The sequence below is a fragment of the Esox lucius genome, chromosome 23 (genome assembly GCF_011004845.1).
Source record: "Esox lucius isolate fEsoLuc1 chromosome 23, fEsoLuc1.pri, whole genome shotgun sequence".
Classification (NCBI taxonomy): domain Eukaryota; kingdom Metazoa; phylum Chordata; class Actinopteri; order Esociformes; family Esocidae; genus Esox; species Esox lucius.
In genome coordinates, this window is record NC_047591.1 from 20,318,791 (window position 1) to 20,334,410 (window position 15,620).

Here is a 15,620-nt window from a genome sequence, read left to right on the forward strand (position 1 = left end):
CTCCCTCAGCTTCCAATTCTTCTACTGTGGAAATACAGGTGTACAGGCAGGCAAGGAGACTCACTGCATGGAAAAAAATCCAAACCGAGCAACATTTACAATAGTTTATCTAGATTTTATACAACAAGTTTTTTTTCCCCCCTTTCTTTGAACTGAAAAACCACAACTATCCCTACTGTTGCATGGTAATTCCACCACTTACTAATCCAGAAGGAGAGCACTAAGTGTCTCTAAGGTGAACAATGTGTGTATATATATATATATGTTTTTGCTTGCATAGTTTCTCACAGGAAGGCACATTGGCTCTACAACACTATACTAGGCTCCAGTCTTTGACCCAACTCCTTTTTTAATTCCCCAACTTGCCAAGCACTTGCAGACCAAGTTCTGTCAAAGGTCAAATGGGTCTAATAACATTATTCATTACCAGTATCATCATAACGGTCACATTTGAGCGCCAATTCTACTTCGGTACTAATATAATGTCTTGTGCATTAAACATGTCATTACTTACCCATCAAACTGTAACCCAAGAACATATCAATGTCTCCTCTCCACATAAAGACACATTTGTGCAGCCGTTTTGAGGTTAAGCGTGTGGAAACGGCAATGTGCCATCAAAAGAAAATAAACATTTGCATTTAAAGAGCGAACAAGGTGTCATCGTGGCAGCGTGACTAATCTCTTAGTATCAGGCGAAAGGACAGTGCTTTTCAGATAAACAGAAATACAGCGTTGAATCATCGTCCATGTCTTCATCAGTGGACTGTCGTCAGGATCGACTGGCCATTCAGTAGGTGGGACTACGATGGATACATCAGCAGCAGCAACAGAGCTGAGTGGAGCTACTCTTCAGGTTTCATTAAGGTTCAAGTGAGTTAGAAGTCTCTCAGATACATTAGGTAGAGTAACTTTGTCGAGTGTCTACAGTATCCACAAAGGTTTTCTATCCGTTAACGGTTCTTGAAGTGACTAAGAAGTCTATTTTATGAGGTGTAGTGCTGTGATATTCCTCTTTAAAAAATTCTAGTGTTACTCTAGGGTAACTGTGTAGTGTTGAGTGTATTTTCCACCCAGGTAAGGTTGAAGGGTAGCTGGGTAATGTAGTGTCAGAGGTCTTTTCCACCCAGCTAAGGTTGAAGGGTAGCTGGGTAATGTAGTGTCAGAGGTCTTTTCCACCCAGGTAAGGTTGAAGGGTAGCTGGGTAATGTAGTGTTAGAGGTCTTTTCCACCCAGCTAAGGTTGAAGGGTAGCTGGGTAATGTAGTGTCAGAGGTCTTTTCCACCCAGGTAAGGTTGAAGGGTAGCTGGGTAATGTAGTGTCAGAGGTCTTTTCCACCCAGGTAAGGTTGAAGGGTAGCTGGGTAATGGTGTCCTAGCTGTCCTTTCTACCCGAGCAGGTCTTCATATTGCTTCCTGAAACAATCACCAGCAGGGAAGAAGTCCCAGCATCTCTCCTGGTACATCTTCCACACATATGACTCCTATTGTGGGGGGAAAAAAGTGTAGTTAAAAAACTTTCGGAGGGAATTGAATCGCTGAACCATGGGAACTATGACTTCATGTCAGGCTGAAAAGCATAACGTTTTACATTTTGCAATTGCCTAGTTAATGTTCCGACCCAAATCCAAAAGGCCAGTTAACCCCTGGGTACCAGAAGGATGGGAGGGATTGACCAGGCAGTTAAGTCCCTACCGCACTGAGCCTAAACTCGCCCGGAAAAACTCAAGAAATACTTCAAGAGGGTATTTGTGGATTTCTCCAGTGCCTTTAATACGGTCCAGCCGCTCTTAATAGGTCAAAATCTCAGCCCTCTCCTCTCTTGACAGATCGACAGCAGCTGGTCAGATCCAATGGTCTCCGCTGCTCTTACAGAACAATCTCCACAGGATCACCATGTTGTTTAGTCCACACACTGAAAACTATAGGAGTCTAGACCCAGAGTTCAAAGTTGACACACTAGTTATGGGTACAGCAAGCCAATAAGAGCAGTGCATCCAGGCTGAGATCGACAGGTTTTTACTGTAGTACAACCAGAACTGCCTGAACCTTAATGCAGCCTTAAACAAAGAACTGGTCATTGACTTTGGAACAGAAACCTGACACAGCGGTGCTGGAGAATAACAGATGTCATTTAGTGAGTGGAGAACTAAAAAGACCTAGAAAATACCTCTGACAAGTTGTTATTTAAAAGAAACACTGAACATATTCGCTCAGAAATGCCAACAACGCCTGTTTGTCTTCCTCCTCTGTAATTGCGGAAGTGAATGTAACAAAACCAATCCACTGAGCGTTTCAGGTCCAAGAATCAATCTTAGCCTTTAATCCTGTGGGTGGGGCTCTAGGGAACACAAGTCAGAACCCATTGAACAGGGTAATAAGAATCAGTGGGAAGGTCATTTGAGAAACCCAGGAACCCCTCAGTGACATTTACAGAATACGACTGAGGAAGAAGAGGGAACAAGTACCCGTGGACATCCACACACTCTGAATGGCCAGTACAGCCTATAGATTTCCCTCAAATGTAAGAGCTGCACATTTATGTCCTTGATTACTTGGATGACATGTTTTCTTTCAGACTATACAGACTACGTACCATTCGCCACCACACAAAGCTCCCTCCCAGCAAATACAAGTCACCTGAATATAAAATTGACTAATATAATATCTTGCTATATATATACTATGTCTGTAGTGTTAGCACAGGGACGACCGGCGCTTTATGTACCTGACCAGTGTGTTCCGTCTCGTCCTTGTTGATAAGGTACATCAGGAAGAACCTACACGCAGAGGAAAAGCAATATCAGAGGTGGCAGGTTTGATCAAATATTACCTCAGGATTTCATCCAGAGCCCCACTGGCTGAGCTCATCTGATTAAATCCCGACTGAACCCTTCTACGGGGGCCTTGTCGACCCCACGCGGTTCAACGGCATAAGGGCTTCAGGACTCACAGATAGTTGGCCAGGTTGTGCTCCTGTAAGGTGTGGGTCTCAAAGCCGTGCGGTGTCGTGTCGAAGTAGTCGTTTCCGATACCACAGATGAAGCATTTCGTCTATGGGAAGAGCATTTGTTAAGCCAATCAGACGGCAGTCGTTTCTGCCACACGATCAGTGTGGCCTTCTCGCTCATGAACACTTTGAGCTGTTAAGACGGCATGCGTCCTGTGTCCGGATCGGAACCACGTTACCCCACAGGTGTAGGGAACTGAAGACGACTTCAGCTGGTATTAAAGGGAACCAATCAACAGTTCAACTCTTACCTCCATGTCTTCCTTCACCTGTTCCTGCTGATCTCTCAGTTCCCCAAACGCGTCAATAATCAGACCTGCAGCATCAAAGACGGCAGACGTTTAAACTGTTAGGCATATATGTGCATTGAAAAAATAAAATAACACTTTCACCCGAGTTCACATACCCTGAATGATGGCCAAGAGGATGACGATGACGAAGAAGAAGAAGGTGATGTCAAACAGGATACGCCACAGCTCATAAGGGTCACCTGCCGGATCCTCCAGCTCATCGCCGATCCCACCGCCAGCCCTCACCCCGGCATACAGGTGGAACAGATAGCACTGGGGGGGGGGGGGGGGGGGGGTTAAAAAGGCACTATATTTAATAAAGACCACTGACACAGGTGTAAATACAGTACTAACGTGTAGCAATGAAGAGAGCTGTACAACAGTGAGTTGGACACAGCAACATGACAACACCACGTAATATCCTGACAGGAACCCCAGGTGAACAGTTTCATTAATGTCTCAGAGACCGGGGCCTTGAGGGGATCGCTGAAGTGTGAAGGATCCACAGACTGACAGAACCGCATTAGAGACCTGCGATATTAGCGGTTCTCTGAATCTTCAAGGATTTGTGTGTAGTGTGTGTGTGTGTGTGTGTGTGTGACCGACCAATGACAGTATGAATAAAATGTATTGCTATATAATTGCGTGCGGTTTCTTCGCCAGGTAAATACTGAGAAATGAATGTATGCTTTTATCACTAGAAGGCTTGGTAATTGCATTGCCCTCTGTTCTTCGCCCCAAAAAACATGACCCAATTAAAATTAATTCAGAATGCAGTGGCACATTTGCTAACAAAGACCGGAACGAGAGCACACAGAAACCTACTTTTAAAGTTCCTGCATTCACTGCCAGTTAGTTTATTTAATTTATTTAAAAAATGCTTTATTTATTATGAAAGCAAAATGAGGCCTTTCACAAACATGTCTAAATTTTAACTGTAATTGATAGCTGAGGAGTTCTACATTATTTTTGTACAATGGCTTCAGAAACTATTCAGACCCATTCATGTTCTCCGCATTTTGTTGTTATAGACTTAATATATAATAAAAACAATCAATATAAACAATACCCTGTAATGAAAAAGTTTTTTTTTTTTTTTTTTACAGTAACCACCCTTTGATCTTCCTTCAAATGTCTCAAACATGATTGGAGTCTATTACTGGCAAATTAATTTGATTGGAAATTATTTAGAAAGGTACACCCTTTCTAAACAAGGTACTAAAATTCACAGTGCATGTCAGAGCCATAACTAGACTAGCCATCTCTAGACCTCCCAAATAGAATTATGTAGAGGTTTAGATTTGGTGAAAGTTATAAAAGCATTGCTAAATCATTGAAATTTCCCAGGGGTTTGGAACCACCAAGACTTTTCTCAAAGCAGGCCGTCTGGCCGAACTAAGTAACCGGGCAAGATCTTTATCAGAGAGGTGAGCAAGAACCAAGTGACCACCTTAACAGTGTTTAGAGTTTAACAGCCAGAAGGACAACAATCTCTGTAGCAAGTCTTTGTGGTAGAGTTCCTGAGTAAAAGGCAAATGAAATGCTGCCTAAAGGACACAGATCGTTAGGAAAATGATTCTGGTTTGATGAGACCAAAATCAAAGTTATGCCTGAATGCCAAGAGCTACATCTGGCGAAAAAAAAGTACCGCTGATCACCCGGTTTTATACCATTCTTAAGGTGAAGCATGGTAGTGGGAGCATCATGCTATGGGGATGCTTCTCAATAGCAGGTAATAGGAGACTGGTGAGGATTGAGGGAAGGAGGGAAGGATGAACAGAGCAAAATACTTCAGAATGGGGCAAGGATTCATCTTTCAGCACGACTACCTGAAGGACACACCCAAGTCCACATTGGAGTGACCAAAGACGCTTCTACAAAGTACTGAATTAGAATAGAAATGTACAAAATATTTCAGTGTATTGCTTAGAATTTTTATGGGGTTCGGTATGTAGATTGATGGCAATATGTTTATTTTTTTAATAAATTAAGTCCACAACTAAATGTAGAGAAAGTGAAAGGCTTTGAATACTTTCCAAAGGTACCCTATTATACATCTCCACCTTGCATTCAGGCTGACAGGCCTTCATCTCATACATTAGGGTCCAATTCTGTTTCGGCATTAACAACAATCAAATGTGCTTTCATTAGTAGTAACACAACCAAACAACTGATTATATATTAGGACACTTATTGTGTTTTGCCTTCACCATTTTTGTTTTACAATTGTAATTTGTCTTTGTTGTTTTAAGCTGTGAGTGTGTGAGTGTGTGTGTGCGTGCGTGTCTCAGACGTACAGTCATCATGTCGTCACACTTCATGTCGGGTGCAGCCTCATCCTCGCTCTTGTTGTAGAACTTCCTGAAGAAGTTGAAGGCCACAACAGTGTAAAGATACACCACCACTGCTAGAAGACCCACCGTCAGCACCAACTGGAGAGAGAGGGAGAGAGGGGGAGAGGGAGAAGGAAGGAGAGCAAGCGAGAGGGAGAGGGAAGGAGAGCAAGCGAGAGGGAGAGGAAAGGAGAGCAAGCGAGAGGGAGAGGGAAGGAGAGCAAGCGAGAGGGAGAGGGAAGGAGAGCGAGAAGAAGAGTTGGTGAAGGAGAGAGAGAAAGAGGGAAGGAAGGAGCAAAAGAAAAATGGAGTGAGGAAGAGGTTGAGAAAGAGCTCATTATTATGCCACGGAGGTAGCTCCAGCTTGCTGGCCTCTGAAGCGAAGCAGCGTCAGTTCTGGTTTATCCCTGAATGGGAGAACAGATGCTGTTTTACAGGGTCAGCAGGACCAACTCTTTCCTCTGATCAAACAAGATTCAGGGCAGGGAAGGAGGTGCTAATGCCCCAGGGAAGAGAAGGAGGTGCTAATGCCCCAGGGAAGAGAAGGAGGTGCTAATGCCCCAGGGAAGGGAAGGGGCTGCTAATTCCCCAGGGAAGGGTCTTTTCCTGTTTAGGATGCTGTCTTTTGGAATCTTTTGTGTCATTTACCCTGAATTCCTGTAACTATTCCTCCGTGTTTTGTTGCGAATTATATAAATTAACTTAGAAAGACGTTCAATATTTACAACAATATTATTTTTTTCCGGAAACGGACAAACTCACCATCTACTCTGAGGTACACTTATTGACAATCTGTTGGAACCTTCTATGGCCTTCATTCCCGTCAAGGCTGAACACGCTGGGCTTTCAGAGATGCCCTTCTGCACACCTCTTTTGTAAAGAGTGGTAATTACAGTATTTCTGGCCTTCCAGTCAGCATAAACAAGTCTGGCTATTCTCCTCCAACATTTCTCATTAACAACGTGTTTTCGCCCACAGATCGGCTGCTCACCGACAGTTTTTTTTGTTTACCAAACCTCTCTAGAAACTTTAGAGAAAGTCTGTGAAAATTCGCTTAGATACAGCTGTCTTCCCTGTTGTAATGTTTTGTCGAACCACAACTAAACCTCTTGACCTTGTCTGCAAGCTTTATAAATTAAGTAAGCTGCCACATGGCTCACTGATTGGCTATGTGTTAATGAGCAAGTGACCCTAACAAAGAGTCCGGTGAGTGTATATAAATATGGGTAGCACAAACCAGATCCAGGTGAGGTACCATGTCGACTTCTTTCCAACACTAAATATGAGACACGCCTCATTTTAGTTTGCATTCTGTGTCAGTGGCTTGAAGTGTTTTCCAACCTTTGTGTTTATTGCCTTGCTCCAGAGAAGGGAGGTGTAACAGCCCATTTAAACGTCTTCAACCCTGTACCAACATATGGGCTTCACAGCGCTGCTTAAAGTGATCCTGCTGACTCTTCAGTGCCAATATGGGAGAGCGGAAATGGAAACGAACAGAGGAAGCCACCGTCCCCCTGTTGACAGTCACCTCGGTCTGTAGCCTTGTGATTTAAACTACTCTGCCGCCCTCTGCTGGTGTTAGACGGTATTGCAGCTACGTGCCTGTTTTCCATTGTGAGTGACCGAGGACAAGATGGTTCTCAGGGTCTTGAAGCCCATGGCGATGTCCAGAAGATGGGCGGCGAAGAAGAAGTTGTTGAAGTGCCCCAGGATTGACATGGTGGCGTACCAGATCAGATAGAGGAAGGACTGAAATGAGAGAACAGGGAGAAATGAAGCTCAGCCGGTTAACCATGTTCAGGGTAAATTCAAGACGAATATCCCTGGGTGTCTTACGTTATCAGTCAGCACCACGCCCATCTTCCAGATGTGGTATTTGGTGTCGATTGAGCTCAACCTGTCATTAGGGAAACAGTTCTTATTAAATAATTACAATTTAAAAAAATTAAAAAATAAAAGACAAAAATAACGACCAAATGTCCAATTCGTGATTATGCTACAATATATAAATATACATCATTGTGTTGATAAATGGGGGTGATTCTTCTGACCGCATCTAAGCAGTAACCACAAGCTTGCCAGATTAAATCCCAGAGCCGTCAGGGTAAAACGAAGTGGGTAGTTTTAGTCATTAAGCAAGACAGTGAACCCCTAAAACGCTTCTGTAAGTCTCTCTATAAGAACATCTGCTAAATTCCAAAAACAAAGAAAGCATAAGACACAACAAGGGTGAATGTCTCACCAGGACACGAGAGAACCCTCCTCTGCCACAGTCTCCTGGGTCGGGTCGAAGTCCAGAGCACTCTTGTCCAGACCCAACAGCTCAGCTATACGCACAGCTCCGTACATATCACCATACTTGTTGATCACCTACAGACAAACACAGAAAACCAGACGTATTGATAATCTACAGACAACACAAATACAGAAAACCAGACGTATTGATAATCTACAGACAACACAAATACAGAAAACCAGACGTATTGATAATCTACAGACAACACAAATACAGAAAACCAGACGTATTGATAATCTACAGACAAAACCGACAAATAGTTTAGTTCTGTGTATCGCAATACCAACATTTTGTGTGAAAATATATTTATACAGATTTGAGATAGATATATATATATATATTTACATTTACTCTGAAATGTCACATACCTTCCGTTTGATGAACTTATCCCAGTAGTTATTGGGAAAGGACCTGAAGAAAAAGAAAAACACGATAGGGGCAGTTATCAGGAGGAGGACGGGGGCAGTTATCAGGAGGAGGACGGGGGCAGTTATCAGGAGGAGGAAGGGGCAGTTATCAGGAGGAGGACGGGGGCAGTTATCAGGAGGAGGAAGGGGCAGTTATCAGGAGGAGGACGGGGGCAGTTATCAGGAGGAGGACGGGGGCAGTTATCAGGAGGAGGACGGGGGCAGTTATCAGGAGGAGGACAGGGGCAGTTATCAGGAGGAGGACGGGGGCAGTTATCAGGAGGAGGACGGGGGCAGTTATCAGGAGGAGGACGGGGGCAGTTATCAGGAGGAGGACGGGGGCAGTTATCAGGAGGAGGAAGGGGCAGTTATCAGGAGGAGGACGGGGGCAGTTATCAGGAGGAGTTTACATGGCTGATGTTCCCGTCATGTGACTTACGGTGTGTTAATGACTAGACGGTCCCACTGTCCTGTGATGTCATCATCCGACGGCTGCTCTGTGATGTAGAGTCCGTCAAACTCCAACTTCCTGGCAATCCCTTTCTCCCTCTTAAACACCACCAAGGGCACCTGAGGGGACCGCAGAGAAGAGAGATGAATGAACCAGAATAGAAAGACACAGGCAGGCAGGAAGTCACATAATGACAGAGACAGACAGACAGGCAGGAAGTCACATAATGACAGAGACAGACAGACAGGCAGGCAAGAAGTCACACAAGGACAGAGACAGACAGGCAGGAGAGCAGGCAGGAAGTCACAATGACAGAGACAGACAGACAGACAGGCAGGCAGGAAGTCACACAATGACAGAGACAGACAGACAGGCAGGCAAGCAGGCAGGAAGTCACACAATGACAGAGACAAACATACTTTGTGACTAACAGTTCTGTTGATAATCATCAGTCATACTCATTTAATTATTAAAATCCACCAATAAGGCATGAGGGGGCTGTTATATATGGCCATTATATCACAGGTGAGAGCTGTTCCGAGGTTTGATACAGCACTCTTCTAAACTGGTTATTACGTTTTTTTTATATATACAAATACAATTTTAACCAATCAGCATTCAGTGTTTCTACAACCTGGCTTACTATTAAGCATTTAGTCACTAGGAAGCAATAAGGAACTGTTAGTCACAAAGCATCACAGTTTCAGCCAGTCGGCATTCAGGATTCCAAGCACCCGGTTTCTAATCACCTTCAGGAAGTAGTAACCAACCAGACAGAGTGTGGAAAGAGCAGTGTGGAATAACGCCAGGAAACACAGCATAGGGGCCATGTAGCCTGTACTCTCCTCCAGGACAAAGTACTCATCGTCACCTTCCTCCTCGTCATCAGAACTAGTCCAGGAGTCATCCTCATCATTATCAGAACCATCACCAGTTACCTAATGGGTAGACGACGTGGGCATCAGAAACACACAATATCATCACAACTGTCACTGATCCCAAGTCATACACAAGTCTGTTTATTGACAAAATGTCCAAACATACCATAGACAGATCAACTATACATACAAATTTAAATCAGTCATCTTTAATGTCAATCTAAATAAGTGAACTGTAGTGAAGAAAAACCTATTCCACAACTCTTTCTCACCCAAAATGTTCTATAATTGACAGAACAAAAAACAATCAAAAGTCGTAATAAATTATAAATTACCCTGTAGAACAGTAGAATGAAGTTGATGGCAAATGCCACAAACAGAGCCAGGAAACGCATGTTGTAGAAGTTGCGAGCCAGTGTGTTCTGAAAACACACAAAAGATAGACATTTTCTCATGATAGTGGTCTTCTAAAGCCCTGTTTATACCTGGTTCTAATATGTTCTTTAACTTGATCTTATCCTGATCCTGGTTATTTAAATTTAAAGATCTGATTACAATCCTATTATGAAGTATGTTCCTATTGTCTAAACATTACTATTTTACTCGTATCCAGAGCAACTTAAGATAGTAAGCCATTTTCAAAACATTTGCACAATCAGACATGTGAGACATGACAGCACCAGGTGTGAACGGGTCTTGAGGTGATACGAGTGGCTTCAACCTGAAAGGTCACATTAGACAGCATAGTACACAGCTTCACAATGCTTGTGTTCGAGAGCAGAAACTCTTGTCAGTCACTGATCACTAACAAAAAAAACGGAATGAGCCTGAGTTTAGGATGCAGGGTGATTTACAGATCAGTCAGTCTGCAGATAATAATGAAAGTGTCATTAATAATGCATATTTAATTGGTAGAGTTCAAGTTTCTGTGCTTAATGTGTATAAATAATGCAGATGTCAGACTTGCACAATTTCTGTTGTCTCACCAGCATCTTGGTCTGATAGACCTCCAGCCCAACAAAGAAGCTGGCAAAGAAGGAAGTAGGAGCTTCCTTTGCTTGGCCGTTTCTCGACTTGGGGACAGGTTTCTCCTCAGCCACTGCCTCTTTAAGCTCCTCCACCATCGCCTTGTCTTCCTTCTCCTTCTTCTCAGTGCTGCGAGAATACAAGATGGCCGACAGTTATTAATCTGACCATTATGACCATTTACTGACAATTTGTGTGGAGATGAGATTTTATAGGTGTGAACAGACAAGATCAGGACAATGTCAGGACGAAGGACGCGTGGAAGGTCTAAACAGGATATAGAACACACTTTTTTATTTATTACGTCCTGATGTTGTCTACTCTGTTTGTACACAGTTTGTTTGTAAACAATTAACAAATACATTATTTGACCATGATCAGACCTACACATGTACTGTAAATAGACCAGGACAAGGAAGGTCACAACCAGATATAAACAGGGCTTCAGAGAGGTCAAATCAGGATGTTATATCCATGTTCCTCCAGTGCATGATGAAGTATTAGTTTCATGTTGGGGCTGGATATTATTTTATGACAAGTCAAGTTTGAGCTGCCACCCATGCCCTCTATGTGACAAAACTGCAGTGAACAGGACAGACAAACTAACGACACGGTAGGCATAGAGCGGCCACTCACTCTGCTTTCTCTGGCTCAGATTCCTTGACTTCAGCGGCAGTGGCGGCCTTCTACATCCAACAGACAAAAGACAGGTTGAAGGTTACTTGCTGTGAACACCATCCATGTGAAACAGACCCAGCATTTATGAATACAATGTTACTGGGAAAAACGTAGTTTTCAGAGCACATGACAAAAATATATTTCCAAGGGATACCCCAGTGTAAATCATTGAAAACAGTACACCCCCGTCAGAGAATCCTAATTGTATAGCATTTGTACCCAAGGTTTTGGAGTACTTGCCTTCTTCTCAAAAGTGCTGGTCAAATTCTTCTTCTCCACAGTCTGACTCTCAGCCATATCGCCTAGTCCAGGATCGACATGTTTTAACCCTTCTCCTTTTTTTGGCGCCGGGTTAATCAACTCCATCAGTATGTCCTGCTCTGCCTTGTCCACTGGCACAATGGCCTGGTCTGTCCCGCCCGACACCGAATCTCCCACCTCCGCCTTTTCCGTCTCTAACACATCGCCGTGGATGCCGAACTGTGTGGGGTCCGGCATGTTGCCCAGTATGTCTGTCACCTTCATATTCTTGGCTCCTTTGAATCAAATCCAATGTTATTTTAAAGTGCATGAAATGCAATAATACTTTGCAGTCAAACAAGTACTTAAGAGATGCAAATAACAAAAAAAAATACAATAAAACTAAGTAGTACCTTCAACAAGCCCTCCTCCAAACATAGATGACCAGATGAGATGGAAAAATCCAAAGATTATGCTGTATATCCCCTTGAAGAAGCCTGTGAAGATCATCCAGAAGAAGGAGAAGAACCCATGGATCATCTCCTTTATGCTCAGCTTCTTGAACTTCTTGTACTTCTTCTTGAGGTTCTTAAAAGTCAGCGTCTGCTTGAATTTGGAGAATTTCTTCTTGGCAGAGACGCAGGCCATGTTGAAAGCTGAGGAAGCCTCAAGCTCGCTCTCTTCCTGTTCCTCCGCAAGCTCTTCAAAGAAGCTGTGCACCTCCTCCTCGTCCTCCTCTGGGCGCTCCACCACGTCCGGCTCCGATATCTGAGAGGCCAGCTGCATCTCAAAGATGGTGTCTTCGCAGAAGTTGACAAACATCTCCATCTTCTCGCTCTCTCCGCCCTCGTTGACCACGTCGAAGATGAACTGTCTCTTGGACTCTTTGACCTGGGGCTTCTCCCACTGCGTACGACTTGACTCACTGATCTCAAAGTAGACCCTCTCAATGCGCTTGCCGCCGCCCATGATCTCGATGCGGCCCAGATATGGCTCAAAGTAGTTCAAGACGCTCTCTGCCGGTTCCAGGAAGGTGGCGAGGCGGGGGTCATGAGGCATGTGCTCTGAAAGGTTGGTCAGCAGCACGGCAACATTGAAGCCAATGTCCTTGGCTGGCTCGTGGAACCTCTCGACGAACTCCTCGTAGTTAAACATGTCGTTCTCGTCTGCCTCAGCGCAGGAGAGCAGGAACTCAATCTCCGACTGGGTGTATTGCTTCTGGTTCTCCATGGACTTTTGGAATTCCTTCTTTGAGATGACTCCCTTGTTATCGGGGTCGTACTCCCTGAAGTTGTCGGAGGTGGTCAGGTCCTTGATCTTGAGGAACATGTCGAAGAACTTGAGAATCATCTCCACGTTGCTGGAGGACTCCACCAACGTGTCAACCATCTGTTTCCCAATAGTTCCGTTAACAACGTTACCTAGAGGACACAACAAGAGACGACAAATCAATGGCATGTGGCTTTCACATTCTCACTTACCTCATTAATGATTTCTTAACTTGACTACCAACTAACTATCTCTATATTACTTTACAGATGTGTGTTACTTTCCTACGGTACTTACTCTTTTTTACGGTACTTACTCTTTTTAAGTTGCTCATTAATACTTGCTTGTTCTCTTATACCTACGTAATAGTACTTTTTTGTTATTTTATGACCTCTCATGTCAAACCCAAAAATGCGTCAACAATCAAAACATATAGAACATATTTTCTAGAAACACAGTTGACAGAACAAATTGCATACAAACAATTACAGGTCAAAACAAACCACAAGAGAAAATTACAACTGTCGGTCGTGCCATTTTATCAGCTAATGGTAACCTTTCCAGTGTTAAGGACAAAGACAACCAATGTACTATTACTGAGGTGTGCAAATGTATGTAATGTTGATATGCATGTACATAAAGCTACTCAAACTGTAACGTGCTACATCTTATTAGATTTGAGCAACACTATGAGCTCATGTTTAGTTAATAGATATCAAAATGCTTTAGATTAACATTTCTGTCCATTTCCCCCAAATCCTCTGTAATACGTACCCTCTAGCAATGACAGCATCATCACCACCATGTCCTTTTGAAGGTCCATCAACTCCTTCAGCAGCTCAATCTGGCTGGAGTCCTACGGGGACAACAATTTTTTTTTTATAGATTTATGGTCTTCAAGCAAATTCAATCTTTTAAGTAAAACTTAAAATCAAAATTTAACTGGTAAGTTATATAACTGCTAAATTAATGAGAAATATTATACATCGGTGTTTGTGACCTCCTCTAGTGATCCGGGAGAGTCTGTGATCAGGACACCTCTAGTGACCCGGGACAGTCTGTGATCAGGACACCTCTAGTGACCCGGGACAGTCTGTGAGGACACCTAGTCACCCGGGACAGTCTGTGGACACCTAGTGACCCGGGACAGTCTGTGAGGACACCTAGTGACCCGGGACAGTCTGTGAGGACACCTAGTTACCCGGGACAGTCTGTGAGGACACCTAGTGACCCGGGACAGTCTGTGAGGACACCTAGTGACCCGGGACAGTCTGTGAGGACACCTAGTGACCCGGGACAGTCTGTGAGGACACCTAGTGACCCGGGACAGTCTGTGAGGACACCTAGTGACCCGGGACAGTCTGTGAGGACACCTAGTTACCTGGGACAGTCTGTGAGGACACCTAGTCACCCGGGACAGTCTGTGAGGACACCTAGTTACCCGGGACAGTCTGTGAGGACACCTAGTTACCTGGGATAGCTTCATCTGCATATTAGCAAACACATGCAGGAATCCCACCACCGCGTCCCACAGTCTGCTGTGGGCCAGACTCTGCTGGTTCCCAATACATGGACCCTGAATGGAAGAAGGGAGAAATTAGGAAGAGAGCAGAAAGGACAGAGGGAAGATGGGTAAAAATAAAAACATTAGGAAGTGCCATACAGTATTTTTACATACAGTACAATATATACACAGTATATCACAGAGTAAATCCGAAACAGCATCACCTGGATGTACTCAGTGAGTGAGTTGAAGATCTGCTTGGCCACAGCCAAGGCCTTTGAGAAGTTCTCCTGTCCATGTTCATCTATAATGTCTTTCCCAGAATAATACCAGTAGAAATCACTGATGGATTCCTACAAAGCAGGATGACTTTGTCAGTCGGTCAGTCACATGCTGTTTGGTTAGTGGTTTGGTGTGTGTGTCTGTGGTTTACAAGAGACAAAATAACTAATTGGGCGTTTGTAAAGGTGCGTGTGGGTGTGTGTCACCTGAAGGCGTAGCAGGTAGTCCACAGTGCTGATAATAATATTGACTGTCGTTGTGTTTCCCGTTTGTGTTCTCAGGAAGTTTTGGAAATCTGTGGTGAAGAAAATGTTTGACAACTGGAAAAATATAGTTTGAGCGTTGGTTCAGAGTGAGCCCAACACCTTGCTGTGAACAACCTATCGTGAGTGTTGGTTAAGTTAGCTAAAACCATTAGAAAAGTGGTCCAGAAACAGACAAAATTGTTGACTTAAGAGACATTCTCACCCCCATTGTGCCCTTCACAGAGCAGTTGCAAAAACCTGAAGAGATCTTTGGTGAAGTCATCATTTGTGAGAACTTTGGTACCTTGAGGTGGAGACAGGAGAGGTTTAACACTGCCCACTAAAAACAACAACATAGCAAACCCTAAGTTAAGATCCAGTTCAGGTACAGTTTCAGAGCTAATTTCAATGCATGAGAAAAGCAAAATTCTGAGTTAGGCTGGCAGATATCAAATTAGATGTGCCCTGGTATTAATCGCTCTTAGCCAGGCAAGTGACCAGCACAGATTCAGGGGACTGGGTTTCTGTTGCTTGGGCAACACTTTGTTCCAACATCCAGGGACTTTCCACAGCAGCTAAAAGCTGCATAAGCTGCATACTGGCTATTAAAAATACTCTGTAATTAATTATAATATTATTGTTATGGTCAAACACCAAAACCTTTTAGAAAGCTTTGGGTTTGCCAGGAAACTTTCACATATAACAAAGTCTT

The 15,620-nt window shown here is 43.7% G+C and overlaps 1 protein-coding gene across 7 annotated transcripts in view; it reads right to left on the reverse strand.

Annotated features, from left to right (window-relative positions):
• Positions 1–90: 90 nt before the first annotated feature.
• ryr3 (ryanodine receptor 3) overlaps positions 91–15,620 on the reverse strand; it is a 118,298-nt gene continuing 102,768 nt past the window's right edge. For all 7 annotated transcript variants that reach the window (XM_029116964.2, XM_029116962.2, XM_029116965.2 and 4 more), the window contains 22 exons: positions 15,132–15,212; positions 14,870–14,958; positions 14,606–14,734; positions 14,349–14,453; positions 13,652–13,733; positions 12,022–13,029; positions 11,609–11,904; positions 11,327–11,376; positions 10,651–10,819; positions 10,000–10,086; positions 9,536–9,724; positions 8,775–8,905; positions 8,297–8,339; positions 7,875–8,002; positions 7,469–7,529; positions 7,235–7,381; positions 5,597–5,731; positions 3,416–3,572; positions 3,261–3,325; positions 2,953–3,053; positions 2,728–2,779; positions 91–1,483 (listed from right to left, as the gene is read on the reverse strand). In XM_029116964.2, the coding sequence (XP_028972797.2) occupies positions 1,388–1,483; positions 2,728–2,779; positions 2,953–3,053; positions 3,261–3,325; positions 3,416–3,572; positions 5,597–5,731; positions 7,235–7,381; positions 7,469–7,529; positions 7,875–8,002; positions 8,297–8,339; positions 8,775–8,905; positions 9,536–9,724; positions 10,000–10,086; positions 10,651–10,819; positions 11,327–11,376; positions 11,609–11,904; positions 12,022–13,029; positions 13,652–13,733; positions 14,349–14,453; positions 14,606–14,734; positions 14,870–14,958; positions 15,132–15,212 (3,401 nt within the window). In that variant the 3' untranslated portion in view covers positions 91–1,387. The remainder of the gene's footprint in view (positions 1,484–2,727; positions 2,780–2,952; positions 3,054–3,260; positions 3,326–3,415; positions 3,573–5,596; positions 5,732–7,234; positions 7,382–7,468; positions 7,530–7,874; positions 8,003–8,296; positions 8,340–8,774; positions 8,906–9,535; positions 9,725–9,999; positions 10,087–10,650; positions 10,820–11,326; positions 11,377–11,608; positions 11,905–12,021; positions 13,030–13,651; positions 13,734–14,348; positions 14,454–14,605; positions 14,735–14,869; positions 14,959–15,131; positions 15,213–15,620) is intronic.